The sequence below is a fragment of the Rhinopithecus roxellana genome, chromosome 5, assembly GCF_007565055.1.
Source record: "Rhinopithecus roxellana isolate Shanxi Qingling chromosome 5, ASM756505v1, whole genome shotgun sequence".
In the NCBI taxonomy this organism is placed as follows: domain Eukaryota; kingdom Metazoa; phylum Chordata; class Mammalia; order Primates; family Cercopithecidae; genus Rhinopithecus; species Rhinopithecus roxellana.
Window position 1 is genome coordinate 74,001,882 of NC_044553.1, and position 14,610 is coordinate 74,016,491.

General features: G+C 40.9%; 1 protein-coding gene across 6 annotated transcripts in view; it reads left to right on the forward strand.

Moving 5' to 3' along the window:
• Positions 1 to 14,610, forward strand: part of SLC12A6 (solute carrier family 12 member 6) — a 108,743-nt gene that overhangs the window by 86,582 nt on the left and 7,551 nt on the right. For all 6 annotated transcript variants that reach the window (XM_030930090.1, XM_010386312.2, XM_030930089.1 and 3 more), the window contains 9 exons: positions 1,128 to 1,342; positions 2,745 to 2,903; positions 3,073 to 3,171; positions 3,444 to 3,501; positions 9,242 to 9,416; positions 9,711 to 9,829; positions 11,039 to 11,137; positions 13,325 to 13,444; positions 14,209 to 14,313. In XM_030930090.1, coding sequence (XP_030785950.1) covers positions 1,128 to 1,342; positions 2,745 to 2,903; positions 3,073 to 3,171; positions 3,444 to 3,501; positions 9,242 to 9,416; positions 9,711 to 9,829; positions 11,039 to 11,137; positions 13,325 to 13,444; positions 14,209 to 14,313 — 1,149 coding nt within the window. The remainder of the gene's footprint in view (positions 1 to 1,127; positions 1,343 to 2,744; positions 2,904 to 3,072; positions 3,172 to 3,443; positions 3,502 to 9,241; positions 9,417 to 9,710; positions 9,830 to 11,038; positions 11,138 to 13,324; positions 13,445 to 14,208; positions 14,314 to 14,610) is intronic.

Genomic DNA, 14,610 nt, shown 5'->3' on the forward strand with positions numbered 1-14,610 from the left:
GCTACATGATGGCAGAAGAAGATTCCATCTTAAACTTTTAATCTGCTTATCTAGGGACTGTAATATAGCTGAAGGTCCTTTCTAGGGTCATACAATTTCTAAAGGTGACATTCTGGTTATATCTCAATTTGGGAAATTCTATTTTATCTCAGGTTCACCTTTGGGGCTTCTCCTCTTTTTTGATTAGTACGCGGTCATAATGCATGGTATTTTCTTTGAGATATTCCAGCAAAACAAGACAAAAAATCTAGAAGAATACATGAAACAAGACTGGGAAATGTTGAGAGTTGTTGAAGCTGAGTAATAGGTACATGGTTCATAATAATGTATTCAATCATTTTGCAGATTTTAAAAGTCCCTTTGTTGGACCTGAGAGGTATTTTAACTATGGATGTATTATTCCTTTGTTTATATTTGTGTCTCTGGGTTAAAGAAAAAAATAAAACCAGCAGGTTAATATTTGTGTTATCCTTACCCTCACTCCCACTGGGTCTAGGCTTAAGTTCAAAAACAGTTTTCTCTTAGGCCATAGAGGGATCTGCCTTTTAATTCCGGCCAAGCTGTTTTCCTTGCAACAGTAGCCAGAAGATTCGACCTTTAGCATAACATTTTCAAGGGGTTTGTTAAGAATGTAAGGCTTTTCTAGGCCAAAAAAAGAGGAGTGCTTTTTTCTTTATAAGAACAACAAAAGAACTTCAGTGTTCTTTTAGACTTAACAATTTTAGCCAAAAATTTTGGAAGATGAGTCAGCATAATGTCTTCAGACAGTTCTTCAATTTGAGTTCCTTCACTCCCACCTACCACCTATGACCTGGGACAGATAACTGTATTTCCCTAACCTTCAATTAACTCCCTAACTTCCTAAACTTCAGTGCCTCCATCCACAACATAGAAATTCTAATACATTGTGAGGCTGCTGTAAGGATTAAATTGGCAGAAAATGTAAGTCACCATTCATAGTACTAAAATAAATTATAAATAAATAAACATTAGTTCCCTTCCCACCCATGACAGTAGAAGCTCTTAAAGATGGGGTTCTTGTTTCCTTTACTAACCTGTTTCCTTTTTTTCTTTTTTAATGTGTTTTTTTCCTTACTTGATCTTTCTCCCTATTTCTTTTCACTTAGGGTCTGCATGCTGGGTAACCGCACCCTTTCATCAAGACACATTGACGTTTGCTCTAAAACCAAGGAAATTAACAACATGACAGTCCCATCCAAGTTATGGGGATTCTTCTGTAACTCGAGTCAATTTTTCAATGTCACCTGTGATGAATACTTTGTTCACAATAATGTCACTTCAATCCAGGGCATTCCTGGATTGGCTAGTGGTATCATTACAGGTAAGTCAGGGAGTGATTGGACAAGTTTTTTCCTATTTTCTGGGGAAAATGGGCCTTGTCATCTTAGATTCTTCTGCTGTCCATAAAGATTCACTGCCATGGTGCTAATTTCCTTAAGCATACCACACAGCTCTTAATTCAGCATATTTCTGCTTTTCCATTAGTAAAGCTGTCCTTATTCAGGACTCCTTTACAGAGTGATGTCTGCTAAAATTCACTTCCATTTCAGAGCAGAGTTGAGCAAATCACTTTCTAACCTTAGGATAAATGATTCTGTGCATTCTTGTAAAATTGCCAGTGTTCTTCCTGCACTGACAGAATAGAACTGTTTTAATGTCCACATCCACATGTATCTTCCTAACTTAGCTAAATTCCTGAAACATTCCTTAAGTGGCTTCTATTATAAATGTTTGGTCTATAAATTTCTTTGCACATAAGTAAGATTACATTAAGGTGTTAGAAACAGCATTGATGACTAATAAATAATAATGGGATTTGTAGAGCATTTAGTTTTAGTCTGTTTAACTTTTACTAATTTGCATTAGTAAAGTTAAACTGTATTTGTATGTACCAAATTATTTTGTCAAATTATATTTAAATTAGATAAGAAAGAACACTATGTTTGACTGGGCGCGGTGGCTCACGCCTGTAATCCCAGCACTTTGGGAGGCCAAGGCAGGTGGATTGTGAGGTCAAGAGATCAAGATCATCCTGGCCAACATGGTGAAACCCCGTCTCCACCAAAAATACAAAAATTAGCCAGGTGTGGTGGTGTGGGCCTGTAGTCCCAGCTACTGCTACTCTGGAGGCTGAGGCAGGAGAATCACTTGAACCGGGGAGATGGAGGTTGCAGTGAGCCGAGATTGTGCCACTGCACTCCAGCCTGGTGATAGAGCAAGACTGTCTCAAAAAAAAAAAAAAAAAAAAAAAAAAAAAAAAGAGGCTGGGTACAGTGGCTGACACCTGTAATCCCAGCACTTTGGGAGGCTGACGTGGGCGGATCATGTGGTCAGGAGATAGAGACCATCCTGGCTAACGTGATGAAACCCCGTCTCTCCTAAAAATACAAAAAATGAGCAGGGCATGGTGGCAGGCGCCTGTAGTCCCAGCTACTCGGGAGGCAGGAGAATGGTGTGAACCCAGGAGGCGGAGCTTGCAGTGAGCCGAGATTGTGCCACTGCTTTCCAGCAAGACTCTGTCTCAAGAAAAAAAAAGAACACTATGTTTTTATTTATGTGTGTTTTATTGTGCAATGTGTGTGTGTACACGTGCTCATGTAGAAGCAAACACACCTTTAGAAACTGTATAAATGAGGAGCCTGATTTTGAATGTTTGGGTAGAAAATTATCTAATTATGTTTTTCATACTGCTGCTGCTTAAATTCCCATTTTCCGCACTGCAGAGAACCTTTGGGGTAATTACCTACCCAAGGGAGAGATCATTGAAAAGCCTTCAGCCAAATCTTCTGATGTCTTAGGCAGCTTAAACCATGAATATGTTCTTGTTGACATCACCACCTCCTTCACGCTTCTGGTGGGAATCTTCTTTCCCTCTGTTACAGGTAAGCACGTAGGCTGTTGTCTGTTTTAGAAGCTGTCAGACCCAGGGAGTGATTTTTCGCAGGAGGCAGAATTCTCAGGGTTCCCAGATTTGCTTCTACTCTTTGCTGTCAGTATCAACATCAAAGTGTCCACGAAGTTAACTTGGTTTTTCCCCCCTTATCTCTAAAGGTATCATGGCTGGATCAAACAGATCTGGAGATCTGAAAGATGCTCAGAAGTCTATTCCCATTGGTACTATCCTTGCCATCCTGACTACCTCCTTTGTCTGTATCCTTTTTATGGATCCAGTCTAAGTCTCAGTCTTAGGAGCATCCAGTAGAACTGGATGATCAGTATTTTTATCCGAGTAACAAAGGTACCTGCTTTCTGTCGCTTCACCTCTTGCCAGATAATCTGCCTACTTCATATAGGAAATTCAAAGAAGAATTTATAGGCGTATTTAGCAACTCATTTTACTGATAGGAGAAGTATCCTGAGTGTCTCCTTTCTATCTCATGTTAGAGGGCAAACAACAGTTTCCTTGACTCTCAATATGGTAGATTTAAGCAATGTTGTCCTTTTTGGTGCGTGTATTGAAGGGGTTGTTCTCAGAGACAAGTGAGTAATTAATTTATTTGTAACAATTAATGTCTGTCTGCCATGCCTTCTGATCATTCCACATAGCTCCAAGACAGTTACAGACTCAACACAGCCAGGCACCGTGGCTCATGCCTGTAATCCCAGCACTTTGGGAGGCCAAAGCGGGTGGATTGCTTGAGCTCAGGAGTTCAAGACCGGCCTGTGCAACATGGCAAAACCCTGTCGCTACAAAAAGCATGAAAATTAGCCAGTTGTGGTGGTGTGTGCCTACAGTCCCAGCTACTTAGGGGGCCGAGGTGGGAGGATCACTTAAGCCTGGGAAGTCAAAGTTGTAGTGAGCCATGATGATGCCACTGTACTCCAGCCTGGGTGACAAAGTGAGACCCTTTCTCAAAAAAATAACCCAACCCAAATTATCAACCATGGCTAAAAAAAAAGAAAATATATGATTGTAGTTCCCAAAGGGGCCAGTATTTTCTAGTGAATATGTGAGACAGTTAAATACAGTCCTTCAAAAAAGCAGTGAATGTGTCTGAATAGTGAGGACTTCCCTGTCCATCAAGAACTGTTCAGAAACGAGACCAAAAGTCAAGAAGGGCAAGTAAAAAAAATTTCAAGTGTCTCTAGCATCTCCTTTATGAGAGATAAGTATCTTAATTGTGTTTGGCATTGTAAATAAAAGCCTGAAACTTACTTTCTTCATATTCTGTTCTTTTCTTTTCTTTTCTTTTCTACTTATTTATTTAGAGATAAGGTCTTGCTCTGTTGCCCAGGCTACAGTGCAGTGGTGCAATGATGGCTGCCAGCCTCAACCTCCTGGGCTCAAGTAATCCTCCCACCTCAGCTTCCCAACTAACTGGGACCACAGGTGCATACCACCACACCAGCTAGTAGTTTTTTTTTTTTTTTTTTTTTTTTTTTTGTAAAGATGGGGCCTTACTATGTTGTTCAGGATGGTCTGAAGCTCCTGGCCTCAAGCAGTCCTCCCACCTTAGCCTCCCATAGTGCTAAGCTTATAGGCATGAGCCACCACACCCAGCCCTTTCCCCTATTATTTTTTAAAAATTTCCCACACTATACAGATGTATCCCCTGTTCTTTATCCACATCAATCACTTTGCACAGGCCTTCAGGATTTTTGCCTATGTTATTGTAATAATCTCCCTTTTAGTTCTAGCCTCTAATCCTTCTTCCACACTGCCACCAGAGTGGCTTTTCTAAAACACAAAATTTGAACCTATAAACCTCCCTGCTTCAGAGCCTGCCAAAGCCTGTGAAAATCCGTCACTGTGATCTGGCCCTCTCTGCCTCTTTTTACGCTTATCTCCTGCTATTCCCTCATAAGCTCCCTAACTTGGAGTTTAATGTATCTTATTATGTCTCCACTTACAAACACATTTGTCTGTGTTGTTTCCTTTGCTTAGAATAGGTTACTCCCACCTGTTCATCCTCTTAGAGACTAGGCTAAGGGTCTTCTCTCCTGTAAAGCTTTCCCATACTCACCCAAACAGAGGTCAACACTCCTTCTTTTTTTTCTTTTTTTTTCTCTTTTTTTTGAGACGGAGTCTGGCTCTGTCGCCCAAGCTGGAGTGCAGTGGGCGGATCTCGGCTCACTGCAAGCTCCGCCTCCCGGGTTTACGCCATTCTCCTGCCTCAGCCTCCCAAGTAGCTGGGACTACAGGCGCCCGCCACCTCGCCCTGCTAGTTTTTTTGTATTTTTTAGTAGAGACGGGGTTTCACCGTGTTAGCCAGGATGGTCTCGATCTCCTGACCTTGTGATCCACCCATCTCAGCCTCCCAAAGTGCTGGGATTACAGGCTTGAGCCACCGCGCCCGGCCAACACTCCTTCTTGTGTTCAGCCACCATCCTATGTATTCTATATAGTATAGAATATACTCTATTATGGCATTTATGATGCTATATTGCAGCTACTTGTTTTCATATCACTGTCCCCTACACGTTGAGCTCTTTGAGGATGCGAAGCCTAATAGATGCAATATAAATATTGTTGACAAAACTAAAGAGCACAATATATATATGCATGTAACATGGTATATATGTGTGTATGGGGGGGGTGTATATATATATGTATATAGTATAATATATTACTATACCATTGTAGTAGGAAATTCATGGAGCTTTGGTAAGTTACACCATAATGTAAAAATTATTATTGAGACTGTAAATTAGAGTATCATTTTGGAAAATTATTGGTTATTATCTCCTAAAGTTGAACATGTGCTTACCTATGACTCAGCATTTCCACTTCCAGGTGTATCTAACAGAAATGCTTGCACATGTGCATCAAGAATAATTCACGAGAATTTTCACAGTAGTGTTATTCTTTTTTATTTTATTTTATTTTGTTTTTTTGCCTGCTTCATTTTCCCTTCATAAGTATTCTTAATAGCCCAAACCTGGAAATAATCCAAATGTCCATCGCTAGCAGAATGATTAAATTGTATATTCATGTAATAGGAAGCCATACAGCAAAGTAAGTCATAGCAATATACACCCCCCCAAAAAAATTCACAAGCAATGCCAAGAAACCAAACACAAAAGTATATACTGTGTATCATTTATATAAAGTTTTAAAATGGTAAAACTACATAGTATTCAAAGTCAGAGGGCTGGGTGTGGTGGCTCATACCTGTAATTCCAGCACTTTGGGAGGCTGAGGCTAGAAGATTGTTTGAGGTCAGGAGTTCCAGACCAGCCTAGGCAACATAGAATATACTATACCTTGTCACTGCAGAAAGTAAAAAATTAGCTGGGCATGGTGGTGTATGCCTGTAGTGCTAGCTACTGGGGAGGCTGAGGCAGAAAGATCACTTGAACCCAGGAGGTTGAGGCTACAGTCAGTCATGATCACAGCACTACAGTCCAGCCTGGGTGACAAAGCAAGACCCTGTCTCAAAAAAAAAAAAAAAAACATAGTGGAGAGGAAGAAAGGGCTAATGAGGGGAATGGGCATAAGAGAATTTTGGGTACTGGCAATGTTCTGTTTCTTGACCTGCATGGTAGTAGGTCAACACCTACAGCATGGATGTTTGCTTTATAGAAATCTTCAGATATGGCCGGGCGTGGTGGCTCACGCCTGTAATCCCAGCATTTTGGGAGGCTGAGGCGGGCGGATCACAAGGTCAGGAGATTGAGACCACGGTGAAACCCCGTCTCTACTAAAAAGACAAAAAATTAGCCAGGCGCGGTGGCGGGCGCCTGTAGTCCCAGCTACTCGGGAGGCTGAGGCAGGAGAATGGCGTGAACCTGGGAGGCGGAGCTTGCAGTGAGCCAAGATCGCGCCACTGCACTCCAGCCAGAGGGACAGAGCAAGACTCCGTCTCAAAAAAAAAAAAAAGAAAAAAGAAATCTTCAGATATGCATTTGTTGTTTTTTGCACAATTTTTTTTTTCCCTAGACAGAGTCTCGCTCTGTCACCCAGGCTGGAGTGCAGTGGCACGATCTCAGCTTACTGCAACCTCCGCCTCCCGGGTTCACGCCATTCTCCTGCCTCAGCCTCCCGAGTAGCTGGGACTACAGGCGCCCGCCACCATGCCTGGCTAATTTTTTGTATTTTTAGTAGAGACAGGGTTTCACCATGTTAGCCAGGATGGTCTTGATCTGCTGACCTCGTGATCCACCTGCCTCGGCCTCCCAAAGTGCTGGGATTACAGCTGTGAGCCGCCACGCCCAGCCTTGCACATTATTTTTGTGTGTGATACTTAATAAAAATTGTTAAAAGCAAGTAATTAAACTATTGCCATGTTTCACCCATCAAATTAGCAGTGACCTTAATATTTTTTTAATACACAAGACTGGTGTGAAGTGTGCATGTGCTATAAGAGTTGAATCTTCTTGTATTTCCAGTGGGAGTAAAATTTAGTACAACCTTTCTGGACAGCAGTTTAGTAGTGATTTTGAAATGTTTTAAGATATTGATCCCTTTGGTTAGTTATTTCCCCTTAAGAATCTGCCATAACTTAGCTGGGTACAATGGCTCATGCCTGTAATTCCAGCACACTGGGAGGCCAAGAGGGGAAGATCACACAAGCCCAGGAGTTCATGACAAGCCTGGGCAACAAGGCGAGATCCTGTCTCTACAAAAAATTTTATAAAAGATGAGCCAGACATTGTAGCGCACACCTGTGGTCCCAGCCACTTGGGAGGATGAGGCAGGAGCATCACCTGAGCCAGAGAGGTCACGGCTGCAGTGAGCCGCGATAGTGTCACTGTACTCCAGCCTTGGCAACAGAGTGAGATCTGTCTCAAAACAAAAACAAAAACAAAAAAAACAAAAAACCTGCCATAAGGAAAAAAACCTGAACTGTGAATGTAGATATGTGCATAAAGATGTTAATTATAATTTTTTTTTTTTTTTTTTTTTTTTTTTGAGGCAGAGTCTCGCTCTGTCCCCGGACTGGAGTGCAGTGGCCGGATCTCAGCTCACTGCAAGCTCCGCCTCCCGGGTTTACGCCATTCTCCCGCCTCAGCCTCCCGAGTAGCTGGGACTACAGGCGCCCGCCACCTCGCCCGGCTAGTTTTTGTATTTTTAGTAGAGACGGGGTTTCACTGTGTTAGCCAGGATGGTCTCGATCTCCTGACCTCGTGATCCGCCCGTCTCGGCCTCCCAAAGTGCTGGGATTACAGGCTTGAGCCACCGCGCCCGGCCTAATTATAATATTTTATACAATAGAAAATCAACACTGAAGAATGGATAACAAATTGTGATGCAATATTATTCAAATCACTAAAAATGTTTATTCATAGCTTTTTATGACATAGAAAAATGCTTATGTTTCAAGAATACAGAATTATAGGTGCAGTGAGATCTCAATTTTTCTTTCTTTCTTTCTTTCTTTTTTTTTTGAGACGGAGTCTCGCTCTGTCGCCCAGGCTGGAGTGCAGTGGCCGGATCTCAGCTCACTGCAAGCTCCGCCTCCCAGGTTTACGCCATTCTCCTGGTCTCAGCCTCCCGAGTAGCTGGGACTACAGGCGCCCGCCACCTCACCCGGCTAGTTTTTTGTGTTTTTTTAGTAGAGATGGGATTTCACCGTGTTAGCCAGGATGGTCTCGATCTCCTGACCTTGTAATCCGCCCGTCTCAGCCTCCCAAAGTGCTGGGATTACAGGCTTGAGCCACTGCACCTGGCCTCAATTTTTCTAAAAAGCAGATATTTTGATACCCTGAAGGGGAAAGTTAAAACTGAAGCTTAGCTTATTTTCTAGCCCCATACGTATTTTTTTGCTAATATAGGTCAATAGTGCCTTTTGATCAAATCTGGCTATCTTTATATTTTGTAATATTATTTGTCTTACTTTTGATTCTCTAAAATTTATAAATAGAAAAAAAAAATTGAGTGGGCCAGACTCAGTGGCTCACTCCTGTAATCCCAGCACTTTGGGAGGCTGAGGCAGGTGAATCACTTGAGGCCAAGAGTTCAAGACCAGCCTGGGCCACATGGTGAAACCTCGTCTCTACTAAAAATACAAAAATTAGCCAGGTGTGTTGGCGCACACCTGTAATCCCAGATGCTTGCGAAGCCAAGGCAGGAGAATCGCTTGAACTTGGGTGGGTGGAGTTTGGAGTGAGCCAAGATCACACCACTGCACTCTAGCCTAGGTGACAGGGTGAGATTCTGTCTCCAAAAAAAAAAAAAAAAAAAAAGCAAAAAGGAAAAAAGAATGGGTGAATGTCTCTCTAGTCTTTCAGTCTAAAGTTATTTCCAGATTAAATTTCCCTACTCCTATTTCTTTCCCAGGTTCGGTGATGCTGTGAAAGGTAATTTGGTGGTGGGCACCTTATCTTGGCCATCCCCATGGGTGATTGTTATTGGCTCCTTCTTTTCAACGTGTGGGGCTGGACTGCAGAGCCTCACAGGTGCACCGAGGCTGCTACAAGCTATTGCCAAGGATAACATCATACCATTTCTGAGGGTGAGTGACCTTTTTTTATGCCCTCTTCTTTTTTTCCCAGCTTTAATGAGAAACAGTGTGGTCTTCATGGGCTTAGAAATTACTAGACCATAAATGTGGAGACATGGGTTTGTATTGTAGTACAAGACCCTCTAAATCCCAAGCATGAGTTTACATGTGAGTGCTGTAAAGGTGTTTAAAAGATATCACAGTTGTAACACTATTGATCTTCCAGATGTCTGAAACTGTAGGCTAGAGAAATCAGAGAGCAATGACTCAATACTCCTATGCCTGGTATTTCCTTTCTGTGTACAGGTTTTTGGCCACAGCAAAGCCAATGGGGAACCTACCTGGGCTTTACTTCTAACTGCTGCCATTGCAGAGCTCGGAATACTTATTGCCTCCCTGGATCTTGTGGCCCCAATTCTTTCCATGTAAGAGCCAGTGATTTTCTTCAGTTATTCTTGCTTACATGATAAATAATGCATGTTTGTTTCCCTCAGTCATGTAACAGTAGTGATAACAGAGTGGGCTAAATACAGACGTAACTTCACTTTAAATAAAAGTCATTCCTGGGAACTCTCAAGTAAGGCTAACTTTTGTAAGTTACTAGGTTTTTTCCTACCTATTTAAATTCAGAAGTTCTTTGGCTTCATTTCTAATTCATTATCAGTTGGTTGTAGCTTTTACCACCACTGTTAGTTTTTTTATTTATTCACCTGTGATATATTGATGACTTACTACTTACCTGGCACTGTGTAATATGGTATTCTGGGAATACAAAGATAGATAAGACACAATCTTATGGAACTGATAATGGATAAGGAAACCAAGCGTGACGAGTGCCATGGTAAGGGTGAACACTGCCATAGGAACACCAGGGCAGGGCATGTAAACAGACAGAAACTCAAGAAAGATTTTCTGGAGGAAGTGATACTTGTATCTTGAAGAATAACTGGTTATTTGCTAAGAAAAGAAGGGGTGAAGAACATTTCAGGCAGAGAATGCGTATAAAGGAATTGAGGAATGACATAAGGTAGCACATCCAGAGAACTGGAAGTAGTTTGGCTTGGCTAGAGTGGAGGGTGCATGTTGAAGGAATAGCAGAATAGAGAAGTAGGTAGATCCGGATCACAAAGGGTCTGGAACTTTTACCTGGAAGTAGTGGGTAATCTTTGAGAACAAAATGATAATGCTTTAGGATGATCAGTCTGGTATAAAAGATGGATTCGAAGGAGGCTAGACTTGTTCCTCTAATGCTAATTAGGGAATGCTAATTGGAAAGAAGAAATGAGAGCCTAAACTAAGGTGATTAGTAGTCGAGATGAAAAGGAAGAGAAGCAGCTTAGAGATTTTTAAATAGAATCCATAGGGCTTGGTAAGTGAATTTGGAACAAGGATAAGGAAGAGGAAACCTGGATTATCCTAAGAACAACTGGGTAAAGAGTGGCAAAGTCATTGACTGAGAGAACAGAGAAGGATGAGCAGCTTTGTGGGGAGAGGTTGAGGTTTCTCTGCCTCCCACTTAATCAGGGTTAGTTGTCTAGAAACAGGCTTCAGTACAGCAAAGGTCTCCAGTTACTTAACCTTCAAAGAATCATCTTACAATAAGAATCATTCCTCTTACTCTTTTCATTCTTCAGGTTTTTTCTCATGTGTTACCTCTTTGTAAACTTGGCATGTGCCTTGCAAACATTACTTCGAACGCCCAACTGGAGACCCCGATTCCGCTACTACCATTGGTAAGTCTGCTTCTTTTAGTCTTTTTACTCACGTTTGGAGAGAACCCATCTTTGAAGTAGAAAACTAGGAGACTCTGGGTTCTCGATGAAATTTTTTTCTTGGTCAGCCATTTCATACTGTTTCAACTTTCAATTCTTATCCGAATCCTCACCCTCCTATCCTATTTTCCTATATCACTTTATAATAATTTATAACACCCAATAAGAGTAGAGCAAAAGCACAAAATAGATATTTCCAGCCTTGTGTAATTTTCAGGTTAAAACAACCTTCTCTTGCATATTTATTTTCCTGTTTGTCTCTTAGGGCTACGGAGTCAGAGGTTCTAAGTTCCAATCTCAGCTCTACTATTTCCTAGCTTTGTAACCTTCAGCAAAGCACATAACCGTGTAAAATTTAATTTTACTCATTTGTAAAATGGGACTAATAAATCTAAAGTGCTTGTCGTAGTGCCTGGTATATAGTAAAGCTCAGCTCTCAATGAACTGTTGCTGCTGCTGCTGTTGTAGTTAAGTCTCCCCAGTCCTGAAGGGGTTGTCATGAAAGATTTTTGGCTACCATCCCATATCCGTCCTCTCATAGCTAAGAGCTCATTAATTATGTCCCATATGTAACCACTGCTACATTCTTCTTTGCTAACTTTCTCCTTGTTCTCTTTCTGTCTTCACTTACCAATGGTGGACAGTGATGTAACCTTTATTGGGCAAAAATTAAAATCTTCAACTAATTTTTGATGCCTCTGATCCTCTTTCTAGCTTTAACGTTAGTTAAAAGTTCTTCATGAGGCCGGGAGCATTGCCTCATGCCTGTAATCCCAGCACTTTGGGAGGCCAGGGCGGGCGGATCACCTGAGGTCAGGAGGTTGAGACCAGCCTGACCAACATGGAGAAACCCCATCTCTATTAAAAATACAAAGGTTAGCTGGGCATGGTGGCGTATGCCTGTAATCCCAGCTACTCGAGAGGCTGAGGTAGGAGAATCATTTGGACTCGGGAGGCAGAGGTTGCAGTGAGCCGGGAGTGTGCCATTGCACTGCAGCCTGGGCAACAAGAGGGAAACTCCACCTCAAAAAAAAAAAAAAAAAAAGTTCTATATAAACTTTTTTTGTTGCTATCTTGCTTCTATTTTTCTCTTTCTCTTTACCCTGTATTTTCATTACATCCTAGTTTTCTCCAGATTAACACTCCTATTCATTCGTAAAAATTCATCACAGAGCTAAGTTGTTCATTCTGTACACAGAAAAACTTAAGTAAATATAGTCGTCTACCTAATTTGTGTGGTCAAAACAAGCAATTAATTCATTACCGTCTGCCAGGTTTCTCTTATGTACAGTCCAAAAATAATTTTTCTTTTTTTTTTTTTTTTTGAGACAGAGTTTCGCTCTGTTGCCCAGGCTGGAGTGCAGTGGTGTGATCTCGGCTCACTGCAAGCTCCGCCTCCTGGGCTCATGCCATTCTCTTGCCTCAGCCTCCTGAGTAGCTGGGACTACAGGCGCCCGCCACTTCACCCAGCTAAGTTTTTGTATTTTTAGTAGAGACAGAGTTTCACCATGTTAGCCAGGATGGTCTCGATCTCCTGACCTCATGATCCGCCTGCCTTAGCCTCCCAAAGTGTTGGGATTACAGCTGTGAGCCACCACGCCTAGCCCAAAAATAATTTTTCTCAGTGAGTTCTGCAGTTATGCTAATAAATGTTTATAAACTTTTTAGAAATGTTTATATGAAATTTTTCGAAAGATCCTAGAGTTATTAACATTTCTGGCTGCGTGTCCCATCCTGGCTTTGCCAAGTAAGTATTAATTGTCCTCATAACTGCAGGTGACTGATCGTGTTCTGTTATTTACATGGTTTTCTAGCAGTTGGAAACATAACAGCAGTTGGTCTGTTGCAAAGGACAGTTTGGAGTTTAGTGCACATCTACTGACTGTTTCATGATAAGACAACTGTAGAATTGAGAATAAGCATTTAGAAACTTTTGTGGCAGCGTGACATTGCTACAGCATCCAGGCATGTGCTGATTTTTCGAATAACTCATTTTCATTGCATTTTATAAAAGTTATATTTATAATAGTTTCAAAGTTTTTAAAAAATAATCCCTCACTGCAGATCGTTTGAGAAGCACCTCTAACATAAGCTTCTTTTTCAGCTACTTTAAAAGATACTTTTTTGTATTTGTTTTTAATTTTCTAGGGCCCTTTCTTTCATGGGAATGAGTATCTGTCTGGCTCTGATGTTCATTTCTTCCTGGTATTACGCCATCGTAGCCATGGTGATAGCTGGTATGATCTACAAGTACATTGAGTACCAAGGGTGAGTGTGGATTTAACCTTGATCACTGCTAAAAGTAGCAGGACTAGCTAGTTTGGTTAGAGCCATTTCAGTGAAAATACATTAAGGACCCAGGTAACTTCATTTTCATAACTATATTTTGTACCCCTAATTCTCCAGCCGTCTTACTGATGCAAGCTTTTCATCACAAGGGAAATCCATTGAGAAAGTATGAATGGATCAATGGAAAATAACAAAGGACATATCCAAATAATAATGATTAGTACTAAACAAAGTATAACACAAATATAAATATTTTTGCTTATCTCTTCAGTCAAGGGATTGTCTCTGAAATGAAAAAGAAATTAGTTCTGAACAACTTTATAACTACTAAGACTTACAACTTTCAAAAATGAGGATGAAGTAACATTCTTATTCAGAAGATCACATTGAACTTTACTTTCTCTGCATTATTTTCAAAGTAACTTAAACTCCAGGTCTGTTATAATTTTCTAATCTAAATTGCTCTTTTACATTATTGTTTTGAACGATTAGGTAGAAGGACTGAATGAGTGACCCCTTCAGGCTTTATTCCGAACTGTTTGTGCAGTGCAGTCTGTTGGTGCTGTTGATCTGCCTACATCGGGTTCATTATATTAGTAAAGAACATTATGTAAATCATTAATCTGAGCTTTAATCTTCTACCTTGCACATGTGTGATTTTTAGATTCAGAAAAAAACTTTAGTTTTTGAAAGTATACTTACTATAGTTTAAATTTGTCTCTGCTCTTTTCTTTTTCTCACAGAGCGGAGAAAGAATGGGGTGATGGTATCCGTGGGCTGTCCCTCAGTGCAGCACGGTTTGCTTTGCTTCGGTTGGAGGAAGGACCTCCACACACTAAAAACTGGAGGTAAAGAAATCAACACTAGCAGTATTTGGCACATAGTTAACACACAAAAATATGTGCTTTGTTGATTACAGGATAAGGAAACCATGTGGCTCAAGGAATTGGTATAATGGACCTGTTTTGAACTATTCTAAATCCTTAATTTTTTTATCCCCTTTTCTTCATGTCACTTATGAGCAAGATTTCTACAATTTATTATTCTTCACAATTTATTATTCTTCCTTGAAGACTGATCAACTTGAGATAATACTGGGAGCATTCAAACTAATACCCTCATCCTGTCATTTCCTGTGATTTCTT